The 15,250-nt window shown below is 40.1% G+C and overlaps 1 protein-coding gene across 1 annotated transcript; it reads left to right on the top strand.

The window, feature by feature from the left end:
- The first annotated feature begins 1,416 nt into the window (after positions 1-1,416).
- On the top strand, positions 1,417-2,862 carry LOC142491956 (uncharacterized). The gene is made up of 2 exons (XM_075594739.1): positions 1,417-1,491; positions 1,855-2,862. The coding sequence occupies exons 1-2, from the start codon at positions 1,443-1,445 to the stop codon at positions 2,850-2,852; spliced, it is 1,047 nt and encodes a 348-aa protein (XP_075450854.1). The 5' UTR covers positions 1,417-1,442; the 3' UTR covers positions 2,853-2,862.
- The last annotated feature ends 12,388 nt before the right edge of the window (positions 2,863-15,250 follow it).

Below are 15,250 nucleotides of genomic sequence, written 5' to 3'. Positions count from 1 at the left end.
TATCCGTCACAATTTCCAGCAGGTGATAAATATTACTGTACTAGGCGTGTCGTTGCTTACAGTTATTTTGCATATTTACACTGCTTTTTATACTGTCTTCACAATATAAGCATACCTGCATCTATATATGTATATGTCTGATTCTGTATATATATATCTCAAAATAGACATATATGTAGTAGTCCTACTAAAAGCAGTAACTAATATAGCACGTGCCATTGCGTGCTCATTTACATGTGAATTCCCAAAATGCATAGCTGCAGTGGAAGCAATTGATGGTGGGCGAAGATGGGGAACAACAGGGTAGTACACATGTGTAACACATGTTCATGAGAAATTATTAGTAGCTACAGGTACAGAACAGAAATATGTATCATATTATTGTGTATTTTATTGATTTTACTCCGACAAACATGACATTACTGCCTATTTTAAGCATGCATCAAAGAAATTGCATGTAACGGCCTACAAACATCACTGGCACTAACACATCTATAGTTGCTTATGAAAAGGTCCATTTTTGCTTTATGTCATATACAGACAGCATAATGAGGCACACGTATCATATGTTATGTCATTGTTTTCATAACTTAAACACTGCAGATGACTACTTAGCTCATCTACCATTGTGTTAAAGCAGCTGCAATTAATATCTCATCACAGCATACACTTCAACAGAGGGGGTGGGGTTCAGCACACACACTAATTACAGCCTCATTTCACGGTCAACTTAGTTCACACCATTTGCACCTGTTTCAAGTCATTGAAAGGTGTGGCTGATTAGGCTTTTTGGGGAAGGGAATACCTTTCTTACAACCTGAATAGCACAACTGAAGTTAATCACACTCATTTGAAAGCTTAACTCTAGCTACTAAATGCCCCAACAACTCATTACTTATCAAAGCGTACGTCACACATTAGTTCACTCATATCTATAGTTGAACTACTATGAAAGACACATTATCACACACTGCATGTGTTGTCTTGTTGAGTCACAGCCACATTCAGGTGTGCCACATCTTCGATTAATGTACCACACATATCCTCTACCAAAAACAACACTTTTTGCAATATGACCACCTTCATGATAACCATTGTGAATGGTCATCTCATGATAGTTATGTACATTATGATACTGATATCACTACACAACATATGATTTTTAGATACAAATTTAATCTATTTATCCTCACGCATTACTGCAGAAACATAGTATGTTGTATGTTAGGGAACTCAAAAATTCTAAGTACACAGGCATGTACAGTGTTATTAAAACTATTTATGTTCACTTTCACACACATTTTCGGTTAAGGAACTGATGTTGTTAGTTAATCATAAATACAGAACATACAATAAGTGTTTGTTCAATATTTACACATGTAAATGTAAAACTTATGTTATTGTTATATATAGTTGCCCCTGGAGGACATGTGTCACCTGAGATGGAACAAGTGTCTTCACCTGGGTCAGCCAGCTCAACACTACTAGAAGGTGAGTGTATCATTTGCTGGCCATATAATATGTGCTCTTCTATATGTTATGTTGTCATGTGCATTATTTGTTTTGCACATCTTCTTTAAATAGGATTACTTAGTGTCAGTGAAAATTAAGTGTAAGGCAACATGTATTGTGTTAGTGATGTTAATTATCATGTAGGACTTCTGAGTTTAGAGCAACTTTTCATTCATTCATATTTCATACTGAGTCCAAACATTATTCGTAAGTCAAGGTAGTTTTTAATGAGGTTATAAAACGTATGCTAACATGTTAGGTGTTACTTAGGACACAGTACAATTACATAGTAACACAGCATACATTAACATGCCATTTAATAATGTGTACATTTATTTTTAGAACATCATGGTGATGAGGATGATGAGTATGATGAGGATGACGCCACAGAAGAGACTGAAATACAATCATGTGACCATGAAGAGGTGCCAATAGAAACTGTTGTACCGCCAAATCGTCCATCAACTTCCACATACGATGCAATTGTAGCTTCAGAGGGAAAAATAGTGGACGCAGAAAATCGTCGCCATTCAGACATGATGACAGTGCTGGAAAGGATGATTGGACTGCAGGAAGAAACAGTATCACAATTGGCACATCTCCACAGAGTCTTCATTGAAGTGCCTAAACAGTTGCAAAAAATCAACACCTCATTCGAAGCATTAGTTGTTCAGCAAACACAAGCTAATTACTGGAGAATGACTAATGTACCACAATTCAACACCTCCCAGCCAGGATCTGTTCATGCAGGTCAGTTTTCACCACATTCATCTGATATTCATTCACCAGGCCCAAATGTTACCGGTCAAGTAGCAGACATTGCTGTGCAGGTTCCTGATGACATCCTACCGCTGCCATCTGTACAAATTCAGCAGCAGACACCTACAAAGGAGGCGACAAAAACAAAACAAGACACACATGAAACAGACCAACCATCACTTGTGCAGTGTCTACCAACTTGCTCACATGTGTCACTGGGCACAAGCCCTGTCCGTGAACAGTCACTACCCAAAAGCCCTGTAGGTGAGTCGCTGCCCAAAAGCCCTGTAGGTGAATCGCTGCCCAAAAGCCCTGTAGGTGAATCGCTGCCCAAAAGCCCTGTAGGTGAATCACTGCCCAAAAGCCCTGTAGGTGAGTCACTGGCCACAAGCCCTGTAGGTGAGTCACTGGCCACAAGCCCCGTAGGTGAACAGTCACTGGCCACAAGCCCTGCCCGTGAAGTGCCAGAGGCCACTCAAAGTGGCTCTGTTGTGCCTAAAGTTGGTGGCAAAAGAAAAAGGAAAATTCAAGAGACAACAAGCAGGCCTGTTACTCGCTCGCAAAAGGAACAAAAAAAATAAATGTTATAATTCAGAAAATATGTCTTTGGCCTTGTTTTGTTGACTTCAGATTATCTAATTACTATTGTATGTATGCTGAAGACTGTGTTGTTTCCAAACTTTCAACTATGTTCTTGTACACGTGAAGTTTTGGAAATGTTAACACTCATAATTAATTGTGTTATAAATATTTATGTTGTAATCGTCTGTTCAGTAATGGTCCACCAGGAGCCAGTTGCTAAGTTTAGAGAAGCTGCCATTGACTTTGCAGCAAAACATTGCATTTGGGTGTGTTAATTGATGTAAGAATTGCATATGCATATTAGTCACATGCAATTATTAAAACACCTAAGTAAGTGCAAACATCTTTCTTGTACGTGTACAGCAGGATTATGTGTAAATTATTACTTACCTTTGCCTTGCTTGGCCATTGTAATTTTGTCCTTTAATCAGTTGTGTGTTCGTTTCTATAACATCTCAGAATGTATAATAATATATATATACACACACACACACACACACACACACACTGAGTGAGTGTGAGTGTGAGTGTGTGAGTGTGTATATATATATGTATATGTGTGTATATATATATGTATATGTGTGTATATATATATGTATATGTGTGTATATATATATGTATATGTGTGTATATATATATGTATATGTGTGTATATATATATGTATATGTGTGTATATATATATATATATATATATATAGTACTATATAAACTGGTATACACAAACTAATACACTTCATGCTTCCTTGTGAAAACACTATTTTAATAATACAGGCCTAATGTTTGAGAAATATCCTAAGTATGAGACTCTAACAGTATTGTGCTTAAACAAATGTTTATTACTTAATTCAATCATGTTTCTCACCATTTAAATAGGTTTCATACAAGGTATACTTAATGCCATCAATGTTGTGTGTACTCCTGCAATATAAAAAAAAATAAAATATTATATATAAATATATATATATTTTTATAAGAGATATATTTATATATATATATATATATATATATATATATATATATATATATATACACACGTATTTAAACTCATGCAGACAGGGAGTTAACCAGACTTTCACATACACACAGAAATGTAAGCGGGGAAAAAACATTTCTTTTTGCAGGTGTGTTTTTACTGATATGCCTGGCTAAGAAATATTTTCACACACTGGTCTTTGTTAGTTTTCAAAAAAACACTATGTGAACGCATTCACAGTCTAGGGATGTTTTTCACAAACGAGATAAAAGAAGGAGAAATGTTTCTCCCACAGTCCCATATCACGAACCACAACTGTTAACCCAATTAGACAAACAAATCCAATTGGCGTTTGAAATAAGGAGTCAAAGTAGTTACTTTTGTTGACCTTGACAAGGAAAAACAGGAGTTTGTTAGCCATTCAGCACATTCATTTTGATGAGCAAATAACACAGACCTGCACACAGCTTTTGTGCTACTCAGACATGGCTGATGAATTCGTTAACAATATTAATCCCCTTTTAGGGTATAAGTACATGATCTGTGAAGCCATCTTGAACAGTCGCGGACAGAAAGCAAGCACACGCCAAATCGATGATTTCATTCGAGCAAAATATCCTTATTACCAAGACCGTAAGCATGCACGGAATTTTAATTCCTCAATAAGATTCACTTTATCAAGTAATGACTTTTTTGAACGTGACCAGGATAAGCTACAACACACCTATGGTTTCTGGAAGATTGCCCCGGAAAAACAATTTATCCTGAAAGACGGCACTTATATTGTCGTGAAAGGCATATTTATTCCTAATGGCAATAGCAATGTATCCGCTACTACTGATCCGTTTGAATCGATACGTGCTGCAATATCTGCAGCCTCCATTCCTGAAACCCACATTGTACAAGAACAAAAGTACTATGATTATGTACCAAGCCTTTCAGCTGAAATTGCATTGGAATGGGAACCGGAAGAAATGAACCTACCTCCCGACCAATTATTTGAAGAAAGCAGTTGCGATTCCTATGAGCGCATCCTGGAGGAGATATGTGCCATACTGGATTCAGCGGTTGGGTTAAGCGTGGATGAAAATGGCTTGCATTTCTGGAGCGACCAGTTGCAGCCAGGCGAAGAGTTAATTCTAGAAGAATGGTAAATATAACAATCGTTATGCGTTGACTCTGCGTTTAAATTTTTTTTTTTTTTGTAACCACCATTTTCACTTTCAATGCGTGGATACAGCGTAACATTGCAGACTGCATAACATGTAGCGATCACAAACAAATTGTTTCCTAATACAATATAGTAGGACCTGAAAGAGTAGTACACATTGCTGACGGAATAAATATACGTACTTTCCTATCCCTTTAAACATATTAGCAACATTTTACCATTACTCTAACACATACCTGTTTTGTTATCATGCAACATCTACAACATTGAAAACCGGGTCCACCACGTATGACGTGGGACCCTTGTCATGGGCCAAGGCGTCCTTAAAAAGGATTAGTGATGTAAGTCCCGCCCCCAAGCGACGTGCGCGCCTCAAAGCCTATTGGCTGTCATGTTTTGTTATAGTAACGGTAACTGCAGTGTGTGATGCGTGCGGCTCAGTGTTTGTAGGCGTACCCTGGGCGTTAGCCGAATGTTAATTGAGTGGGAGGAGTGTTAGCGTGCGTTTCACGCTGGCTTAACATGACGTCACACGTATTGCATTTGCGCATTGTGTTATCGGCCGTGCTTTCTGTTCAAACACGTCTGTTTAAAAAGAATACAGATGTACTCGTTTAGAACGAATGTAGTTTCGTCTTCATTGTATTTGAAATAAAGATGTTATGTTTACTGGTATTTTCAACATGTATTGAACGCACAACGTACGCTTTGTTTTGCGCATGCGCTAACAGTTAGTGGAGCCAAGCGTGAAGTGCGTGCGCACACAAAGATGTGCGCGCACATCTTTCAGTATACAGGCAACGTTCACTTCTTATACATAGTTATGCCTGCTACAAATTTAAAGAAACATTACATACTGATGAACAGTTTTACTTCTAACATATAAGTGAGTGACGTGTGTATCTACACAATCATATAGAGCTGCGTAACGCGTTGTCACGGATGCATATCTAGTAAGGTGCCATCTTTGACCATCATGTGTTTGCTGTATTTCAGAGATGTCGGGGAAGATACAATCGGATCAATGTATGATTTCAGAAGAGTCTACCTTTATATGAGATGATTGTGAGGAGGAGCCACCGACTACTATACTACATATGGAACTAATTTTATATTGCTTGCAGCGCTTATTAACAAACAATTAAAAATGTGATACCCTTATGCCTATATTGCATAAGCACTTAATTAACATAATGATGTTGCAAAAGAGTGCCTCATGAATTTTTATTGAGTGTTCTTTAATGACTACTAACATTTTATGACATGGTGTGTTTTATATATAACAACCATTCCCACTCTGCTAACACATTTGTGTATTCTAATATGTAATGGAACGTATGACTGTCGAAACTATGTAACAATAATAATAATAATATGAGCATGTTCATGTATAGGGCTGCTAGTTGTACGCAGCGATTTACAGACACATGTTTCAGCCTGAGGTCCCTGGCCCGTGGAACGTACAAATGTTTTTTTGCCGCATGAGGCACAGGGAGATAAAGTGACTTGGCCAAGGTCACAAGGAGCCCACACCGGGAATTGAACCAGACTCCCCTGCTTCAAACTATCAGTGCCAGTGTGTGTCTTTACTCAGTGAGCCACTCCTTCTCCCAATGTAAAGGACACTTACAACCAAGTAGCCATTTATTTTTAAAATCTCTTGTTACATGGGTATGTAGATAAAATGGTTTGGGACTGTAGCAAATAATGTTAGTGGCCAGATGTTATGGTCCCCTCCAATGCATGATGTTCTGAATATGACATCACCATCATGTTATGAAGTACGTTTCTGTGTATATTTCATTAACCTAACTAACTATAGTTTACTGTGTTTATTAATCGTTTAGAAATACATAGTATAGTCAATATGATGATATAAGCTACCATAATAAAGCTGGTGTTATCATTTGTCGGTGTTATACATGGATCCTACACCAATTGATAGAGACACAAACAGTTGTCTTAAAAAGTGTGTCTATGCTAGTGATGAATGTGCTCCCGTAAGTAAACAAATAAGTACAGTTATCCCCTTTTCTCCAACCACCTCTATATTACATTAATGGAAATTATAAGGAAACATACATAAAATGTGATGAAATGTGAGTAATCATTTTGTAATACAATGCACATGAAAGCTCAAGAGTAGCTAAATGCATATACATGATACAGAAAGTACATATATGTAACATTTGTGTTTAAACCAATATGTTGGGTTTTTAGTTCCAATAATTATAGGAAGATTGAGGTAGCCACATCTTATGAGAGATGTCAGCAAATATACATACCATGATCAGTCATACTGGAGATATACCTATAATGCAAAGGAACAATATATAAATTGCAAACATTGACATGCCATCTTCAGTACCGTAAACAACACAGCAAAGTGTGTATTTGGTGTTAAATGTACAACACCATGTATATTTCATGACATTCAAAATGTAAATCAGCCTGGTGTACACATCATATGGATGTACATGTTACACTGCACCAATAACATTGTATGTAAGCATACTAGAAGCATGAATGATTATGGGCATAATATGTGTTTTGTCTTAGCATAAGGAATAACACAATGCTAAAATATTATTGCTTTGTTACCCAAGTTGTATTCACATACACACAACTAAAGTACAATTGAAGAGGGATTATATAACCTGTGCAACAATAACATACCGGTGCCACATCCCTTTGTGCACACAGCAGAGAAAAGAAAGGTGTGCAACCCATATTCATCTGTGTCCTAACAGAAGGTTATATAAAGAAACATTATTGTTAATATAACATAATTAAACTATAAAAGTAGTACTAGGAACATATGAGTTTGTACTTACAAGAAAAAAATGAATTGATGAGATTCTGTCGTGTCTGGCCACCACTGGCTGTTTGTTCATTTTCAGCAGCTACATGGGTGGGATGCTCGTCTACCAAAGCCTCAGCTAGGTCTGACTGTACATTGTGCCTGAGTGCAACATTGTGCAAAATGCAACAGGCAAGGATAATATCAGACACTTTTTGAGGCTTGTATAGAAGAGCCCCACCAGTTCTGTCCAGACACCTAAACCTGGTCTTGAGTAGGCCAAATGTCCTCTCTATAACAGATCTTGTAGATATATGGGCTGCATTGTACCTGTCCTCTGCTTCAGTTTGAGGGTTTAGCACCGGAGTCAAGAGCCACGGCCTAATTCCGTATCCTGAGTCACCTATAATGAATGGAGCACACATAAGCTGACATTAGTGATCAAATTGTACAATGCCAACATTCCTAAATCAACATGTGTTTTGTGTTAGAACATGTAAATATGTACTCACCCAGCAGCCAACCAGGTTCAAAATGTCCCTCTTCGAACGCATGGAAGACTGAAGAGTTCCTCAGGATAGAGGAATCGTGACTGGAACCAGGGAACTTGGGTACCACATGCATTATCCTCATCGTGGCATCACATACCACCTGTACATTGAGTGAATGGTAGTGCTTCCGATTGCGGTACACATGCTCACTCTGACTAGGTGCAATCAAAGCAACATGTGTGCAATCGATTGCACCCAGCACACATGGTATCCCTGCTATATTATAAAAGCCAGTCCTGACTTCCAGCCACTCTGTCGCCTCTGTAGGAAAATGAATATAATTCCTAGCGCGTCTATTGAGTGCATAGAGAAACTGGGTCAAGGCCCGCGAGAATGTAGATTGCGAGACCCCGCCCACTATGCCCACAGTTGTCTGGTATGACGTGGAAGCAAGATAATGTAATGAGCACAGCATTTTAACAAGCCCAGGGACTGCACGACCTCTGGCTGTGAAAAAAATCTAAATCCCCCCATATCTCCTCATAAAGAGCTAAGATTGCTGCTGAACTCAAACGATAGCGACTTACAATCTCCTCCTCACTCATCCCATCTAACAGGGTTCTCTCCCTGTACAGACGCGGACGAGGCACAAGTTGTCTCCTCTGTCTTCTCCTCTGATCTCCTGTCCCTCTACCTGTCCCTCGGCCTGTCCCTCTCCCTGTCCCTGTCGTATCCGCGTCACTGTCACTGTCCCTCGGTGTGTCCCTCCCTTGCCCTATATGATTCTCTTCATCATCAAGCATGTCATAGAAAAGAATGTTCCTCCGTCTCCTAAACAATCTCAACATTTTGAAATGAGTAGCTGTGAATGAGCAGGTAATGTGCGTCCTTTAAATAGGTATGTGATGATGTCAGGTGACATAGTAAAATGCAAGGTGTTACATTAACATAATAAAGTACTTCTGTGGCAAGCTGTGTGCACTTGTTGTTCTAAGTATTTGTTGTGTGTATTCTGCAGGGAATGATGATATTTGGCAATGATGTGACGTGAAGCTTTGTACAAAGATTGCTTGCAAATAAATAGTTGCATGTGCAATGCATGTAACACTTGTGAACGCAAGAGTCAGTCATGTAATGAGACAAAAAGGCTGAGATTGACGTGGGAAAAGTTTTGTGTAACATGTGTAATTATCCATGTTATTGTGACATGTTGGCAACAATGAATAGTCGTGTGCATATGCATGCATTTGTGTAAGGAGGATAGTTGGTATAGAATGAGTTTACAAGGTGTCCCAATGATGAATTACTGTACATGTGTGTATAAGTTAGGTTGAAGTGCTTGTAATGCAACGGTTACAATGTAAACATGCAATGTGATTGAGCGTCCAATAAGTGACGTCATGAAAATAGGGAGGACCCAAAAGTATATGTAAACATGAGAAGACAGATGTACATGAACGTTTAAAGATGCGTGTCACATTACAAGCATTGTGTAATGTAAAGGAAGATGAATATACTGTGTATGAGTGACATGTGTGACATGTGTGACATCATGTAAATAATTGTCGCTGAGTTGAGTAAAATGTGTGATATGATGTGAGGTTCTCCTTTAAGAGTGTAGTATAGTATTTTCCCTTGCCACATCATCACATGATGAGTAATGTGACCCGCAAATGCTGAAAACATGTAAAAGTCGAATGTTATGCAAATAAGACACATCAGCTGTGACACAATGCAGGGAATGCCCCCACACTGTAATGCAAATCCCCCTTGTATTGTGAGCAATGAAACGTAAACAGTACTATACTGTTATACGTCCCCGCTCCATTGACTTCCATTGATGTACAGAAGATGTTTTTTTTCTAAGTGCCGTTCCGGCAGCCTTAGCGATCGTTCTCCCGTCCAAACTGCCAACTTTAGTTGGCGGGAGAAATCGGCCATAACATCTCAATTTCGTAGTGCCGATCAGCCCCGATAAGCTGTTTTTTTTTGTTGAATCCAGCCGATTTAAAAAAGTGGCGATCAGTGTCGAAAACAGGCTTATCGGCAGGCGACTGGCCATAACCAAATTATCGGCTCCGAAACCTGGCGATATGAAGCACTTATCGGCGCTTACTGAATCTCAAACCCAATTTTGGCTATAACATGGCCATATTTCCCTTATCAACGCTTACTGCATGAGGCCCTGAGTCTGAGTTTGGATTGTTAAAAATCTGACAATAAATTTGTAATCCACTGTTCGAATTTTCAGTGATAGGAAAAACAGCCAGGGATTTGACTTCTTGAGACTGATCTGTGGTATTCCATGGCTGAAAGGAACTGGCCCATCAGCATCGAATTCAAATTCACAGAAAAAATTCACCCACCTCTACTAACAGATTCCTTGTCTGATAAAGAGTGTTCCTGGCCGGTATGGCAGATTTATTTCCAGAGTAAAGCTTTAGTACTTCACTGATGGTTATTACAGTATCTTCAGTTGCGTTAATAAGAGAGTTTATTTTTACTTTTTGTCGATGTAAATGTAAGCTATAGATACTGTAAATGTTGCTGTAATGAATTTACTAACTGAATAAGATATCTTGTTGTTCAATTAACTAATAATATTCATAGCAGGTAAGGGTCCTGAGCAGACAAGCAGTCAGAGAAAGGAAAGTACAGATCATGAAAAAAACGGGAACCAGGATAAGGTGCCGATAAAAGGTAAGGTTTGTTCTTGTGAGGAATTGATCCACAGCACGAACATTGAACACGAGTAATCCTCTTATGCGTTTCGCGCTGTTCAAGTGCTTTATCATCATCATCATCTTTCTCTGACTGCTTGTCTGCTCGGGACAATCACCTGCTTTGTATACCATATTGGAGACACACACATTTTCCATGGGACTTCAGATTGTTCAAAAGTGCTTGTGAGTAGTCACATCTTCATGCTGTTATTATCTTCATTCATCTACACACAGAGGGGGCTATATACAACTTTAGCTGTAGGAGAGAGTGACATGGGGAGAGTCCACATGCAATTGGGATCCAGTGCATTCACCCGCCACTCATTTCACCTACTTTCCCTCACAGTTGTGCAACATTGACTTTACCCTGATTGGATTGCTAAGAGACTTATGTAACCCATATTCCCCCCCCCCCCCCAGTCACAGATAGGGTGCATATGAGAAGAATCTATATGTATTACCGGTGTGGTTCTTTACCTGTTAGGCTCACAGGAGGCCTGAGCCTCCGCCAGTGAGAGCCTGGGGTGTATCCTCTGGAACAATACTATATGGTACAGCGCCTCCACCTGCGATGGCTCCCAGCAGAGCGGGAGTTGTTCCTCGCAGGACACATTCAAATGAACACATACACTAGATGTAAAATAGCAATGGTCTTTACTATATGCAGAATATAACATAACACATACATCAGCAATACACAACAGTATATAAGCCACCCTCTACCACTTGCTGGCAGCTATAACTTTGCCCCTAACTGAGCTATAACCTTCCTAGCCCCTAACTGGGCTATACCCTTACACCCCCTTCCCAACCCCGTGTCCAGAGAGTCCAAGCCCACCCAAGTGTGTGAACAGGCCTGTCACATGTGAGGAGCAAGGTAAAGTTGGTGCATGTGTGGAAGGCTGTAAATAACTGCCCAGGTGCTCCGGCACCTGGGTGTCTTCGCAAAGGGTCTACCGGATACACTTGATCCAGCGCTGATCTGTACCTCCACGTGAGATGGGGTCCAGCCGGAGTCCCACCGTAAGGACAGTCTCTGGATCAGCATCACAGCATACAGGAACATGCAACAGACACTATCGCTGGGTCCCTGCACTAAGGAACTGCACAGGGTCTTTCTCTCTCCCTGCACTAAGGAACTGCACAGGGTCTTTCTCTCTCCCTGCACGAAGGAACTACAGCAGGCACTGTAACTCTGTCCCTGCCTATCACACAGCTGAAGGCACAGGGTCCTTACCTAAGGGCTTGTCCCTATGACCACCCACCCTCACTAGTGGGGAGTCAGGGCCTCAACTCTAGCCCGGGGTACTTCTGGCCTAGGGCAGAAGCTCGCAGCTCTCTGCCCCCCTTCCTTCCCCCTCTGTCTCCTCAGTCTCACTGACTTCCTCACTGCAGCACACAACAATGTATCTTTCCTCTCAGGGAAATCTGTAAGCCTTATTGGCTCCCTGGTGTCAGGTGGCCTGTCTGCCTCTAAGCATTCTGGGGTCTGTAGTCCTCTTTCCTATTGGGGCCGCGTGCGCGATCTGTAATGGCTGCCGCTACTCTCCGCTGAGCCTGCGCAACCCTGTAATGGCCGCTGCATCGCCCTAACTGCGCATGCGCGACTGTGGGCCGTCCCTGCACTATGGAGCGCCTCTGCTGCCACTTCTCCTTTACCAAAATGGCTGCCGTGTCACAACTGCACATGTGCGAACCTCCGCAACACAACCAATATGGCGGCGCCCTGCCTCCGACGCCACTGGGAGTGCCCACAGCAGCGAGGGTATGGGGGACCAGGGGGGACACTGCTACACTTATTTGGCTCAATATTTGCTTATTTCATCAAAGGGGCTTTGTTTATTATACATACATTATATACAAGACATTGCATGCACAGTTGAAGATAATAAATATTATAGGCGTATGTAACAGTTACAGACCAGATTAAAATGTGAGACAGCTTTAGTTTCGAAAGAAATTAGACTGGTGGTATCTGTGAGAGACTCTGGTAGATTGTTCCAGTTTTGGGGGGCACGGTAAGAGAAGGAGGAGCGGTCGGATACTTTGCTAAACCTTGGGACCATGAACAGTCTTTTGGAGTCTGAACTCAGATGATAAGTGCTGCATGTGGTAGGGGAGAGGAGCTTGTTCAGTTAGACAGGTAGCTTACCAGAAAGTATTTGAAGGCATGAAAGGAAAGATGAACTTTGCACCTAGACTCAAGTGATGACCAATCTAGTTCTTTGAGCATTTCGCGGTGATGTGTGTTGTAGTTGCATTGGTGAGCAAAACGACATATTAAATTGTAGACTGTATCAAGTTTGCAAAGGTGAGTTTGGGGTGCTGAGCCGTATACTATGTCCTCATAGTCGATAATTGGCTTTAGCATCTGCTGTGCAATACGCTTTCTGACAGCATACTTAGGGAGGATTTGTTCCTATAAAGTACAAATAGTTTGGCAAAGCTTTTGGATGTCAGGTATCAATGTGCATCCCAAATGTTAAATGGCATTCAAACCATATGCCCAAGTATTTAAAACTAGTAACAGGAATTAGGGTGTTAGAGATCACTCATTGGCAGCTTAAAAAATTTAGCCACGGTCCCAAACACCATTGTTACAGTCTTGTCAGTGTTTTAAAACAGTTTGTTTTGGGAAATCCAATTTTCAAGTCTCCAAAAGTCAGATTGAAGTATGTGTTCAAGGTCGGAGAGGCCAGGGCTGTGTGCATATAAGATTGTGTCATCCGCATACATGTGTTTTGAAGCTCCCTTACAAGCTGTAGGAAGATCATTGATGAACACTGAGAAGAGTAGGGGCCCCCCAACAGAGCCTTGCAGGACACCACAGGTTATATCCAAGGGGTTGGAGTTAGAGTCAGAGATAGACACATGTTGGGATTTACTGATAGGTAGGAATTAAATCAGTTTAAAGCATTCTTCCCTATTCCATAGCACTGGAGTTTGTTAAGCAAGATAACATGATCAATAGTATCAAAAGCCTTTGCAAAATCTAGGACTATTGCACCAGTGAGTTGTCCCCGTTCAATTCCACACTGGATCTCATTGCAAACTTTTAGCAGGGTAGTTACTGTGGAGTGTTTGTGGGGAAAGCCAGATTGGAATTGGCTAGGGAAATTTGTCTCGTATAGTCATCGCTTAATTGGGAGTGAACACATTTTACCATGACTTTGGATAGTATTGGGAAAAGAGAGATTGGCATGTAGTTTTAGATAGTGTTTTTGTCCCCAATATCAAAGATTGGAAAACTCTGGCAGTTTTCCAGGTCTTAGGGATATGGCCTGCAGACAGAAAAGAGTTGACTATGGAAGCAATTGGTTTGACAATGGCTGGGGCACCAAGTTTTAGGAACTTAGATTGCAGTAAATCAGATCCACATGGGCTGCTTAGTTTTAATTTGAGGAGTGCTTGTGTAATCCTCTTCAGATACTGGGACAAATTGAAAATTGTGAGCATTGTTGGGAGAGGGTGGGGCTATATGGGTACTCTCAGAATGAGGTTGGTACTGGTAGTGATTCTGTAAACTACAAAACTCGGTGCCCTGTTGGCATATAGTTCTGGAAGTTCGCCATTATACTGGCTGCATAAGTGAAGCAAAACAATAGCATCAGATTTATTGAAGAAAAAAAAACCTCCCTATCTTTCAACCAGATTTTTTTCATTGGTAAATTGGGTGCACTGTTTTGTAAAGATGGGCAAAACTGAAGGTTTTAAATCAGTACCTACCAAAACCTTACATTCCAAAACCAAATGCAAAACCAAAACGAAAACCCTTAAGATTTTTAGAACCAAACAATTATTTAAATTCAAAACCAGAACCCCAGGGCAAGTGCCCATCCCTAAGTGTTTCTTGCCATGTCTTTTTTATTTATAGTATCTCGTTCAGTCATATTATTTTAGTTTCCTAATTTTATTAGGAATTTTTGTGCTTTATTATTAGTAGTATTTATTAGCATGTTCTTGCTTGTTTTGATTTTTTTCATAATTTGGTAAAAATTCAAAACCAAGCATATAAAACAAATCAAACAAAAACCACGTCCAAAACAAAACTCAAAATAGGTTTTAAGACCAAAACACAAGTGCTAGATCTTAGTTTTTTGCACATCCCAGTCTTACAGTATTGAGACATTGATATACTGTACAGTATACCCACCTAAATGTAGAATTATTCTGCAACTTGTCCACAGATTAAATGAAGAAGAATGTAGGACAATATTCCTTTATTTTAGACCTCCCTA

This window comes from Ascaphus truei, chromosome 4 (assembly GCF_040206685.1).
Source record: "Ascaphus truei isolate aAscTru1 chromosome 4, aAscTru1.hap1, whole genome shotgun sequence".
Taxonomy (NCBI): Eukaryota; Metazoa; Chordata; class Amphibia; order Anura; family Ascaphidae; genus Ascaphus; species Ascaphus truei.
The sequence above is the reverse complement of the archived record's forward strand: the minus strand, read 5'-3'. Positions and strand labels throughout refer to the sequence as shown.

What these genes read in the sequence shown, in the direction of transcription:
- LOC142491956 (XM_075594739.1), top strand. Translation starts at nt 1,443, where the DNA reads ATGGAACAAGTGTCTTCACCTGGGTCAGCCAGCTCAACACTACTAGAA. An exon ending in CAGCTCAACACTACTAGAAG is followed by an intron (nt 1,492 to 1,854) that starts GTGAGTGTATCA and finishes ATTTATTTTTAG; the next exon opens with AACATCATGGTGATGAGGAT.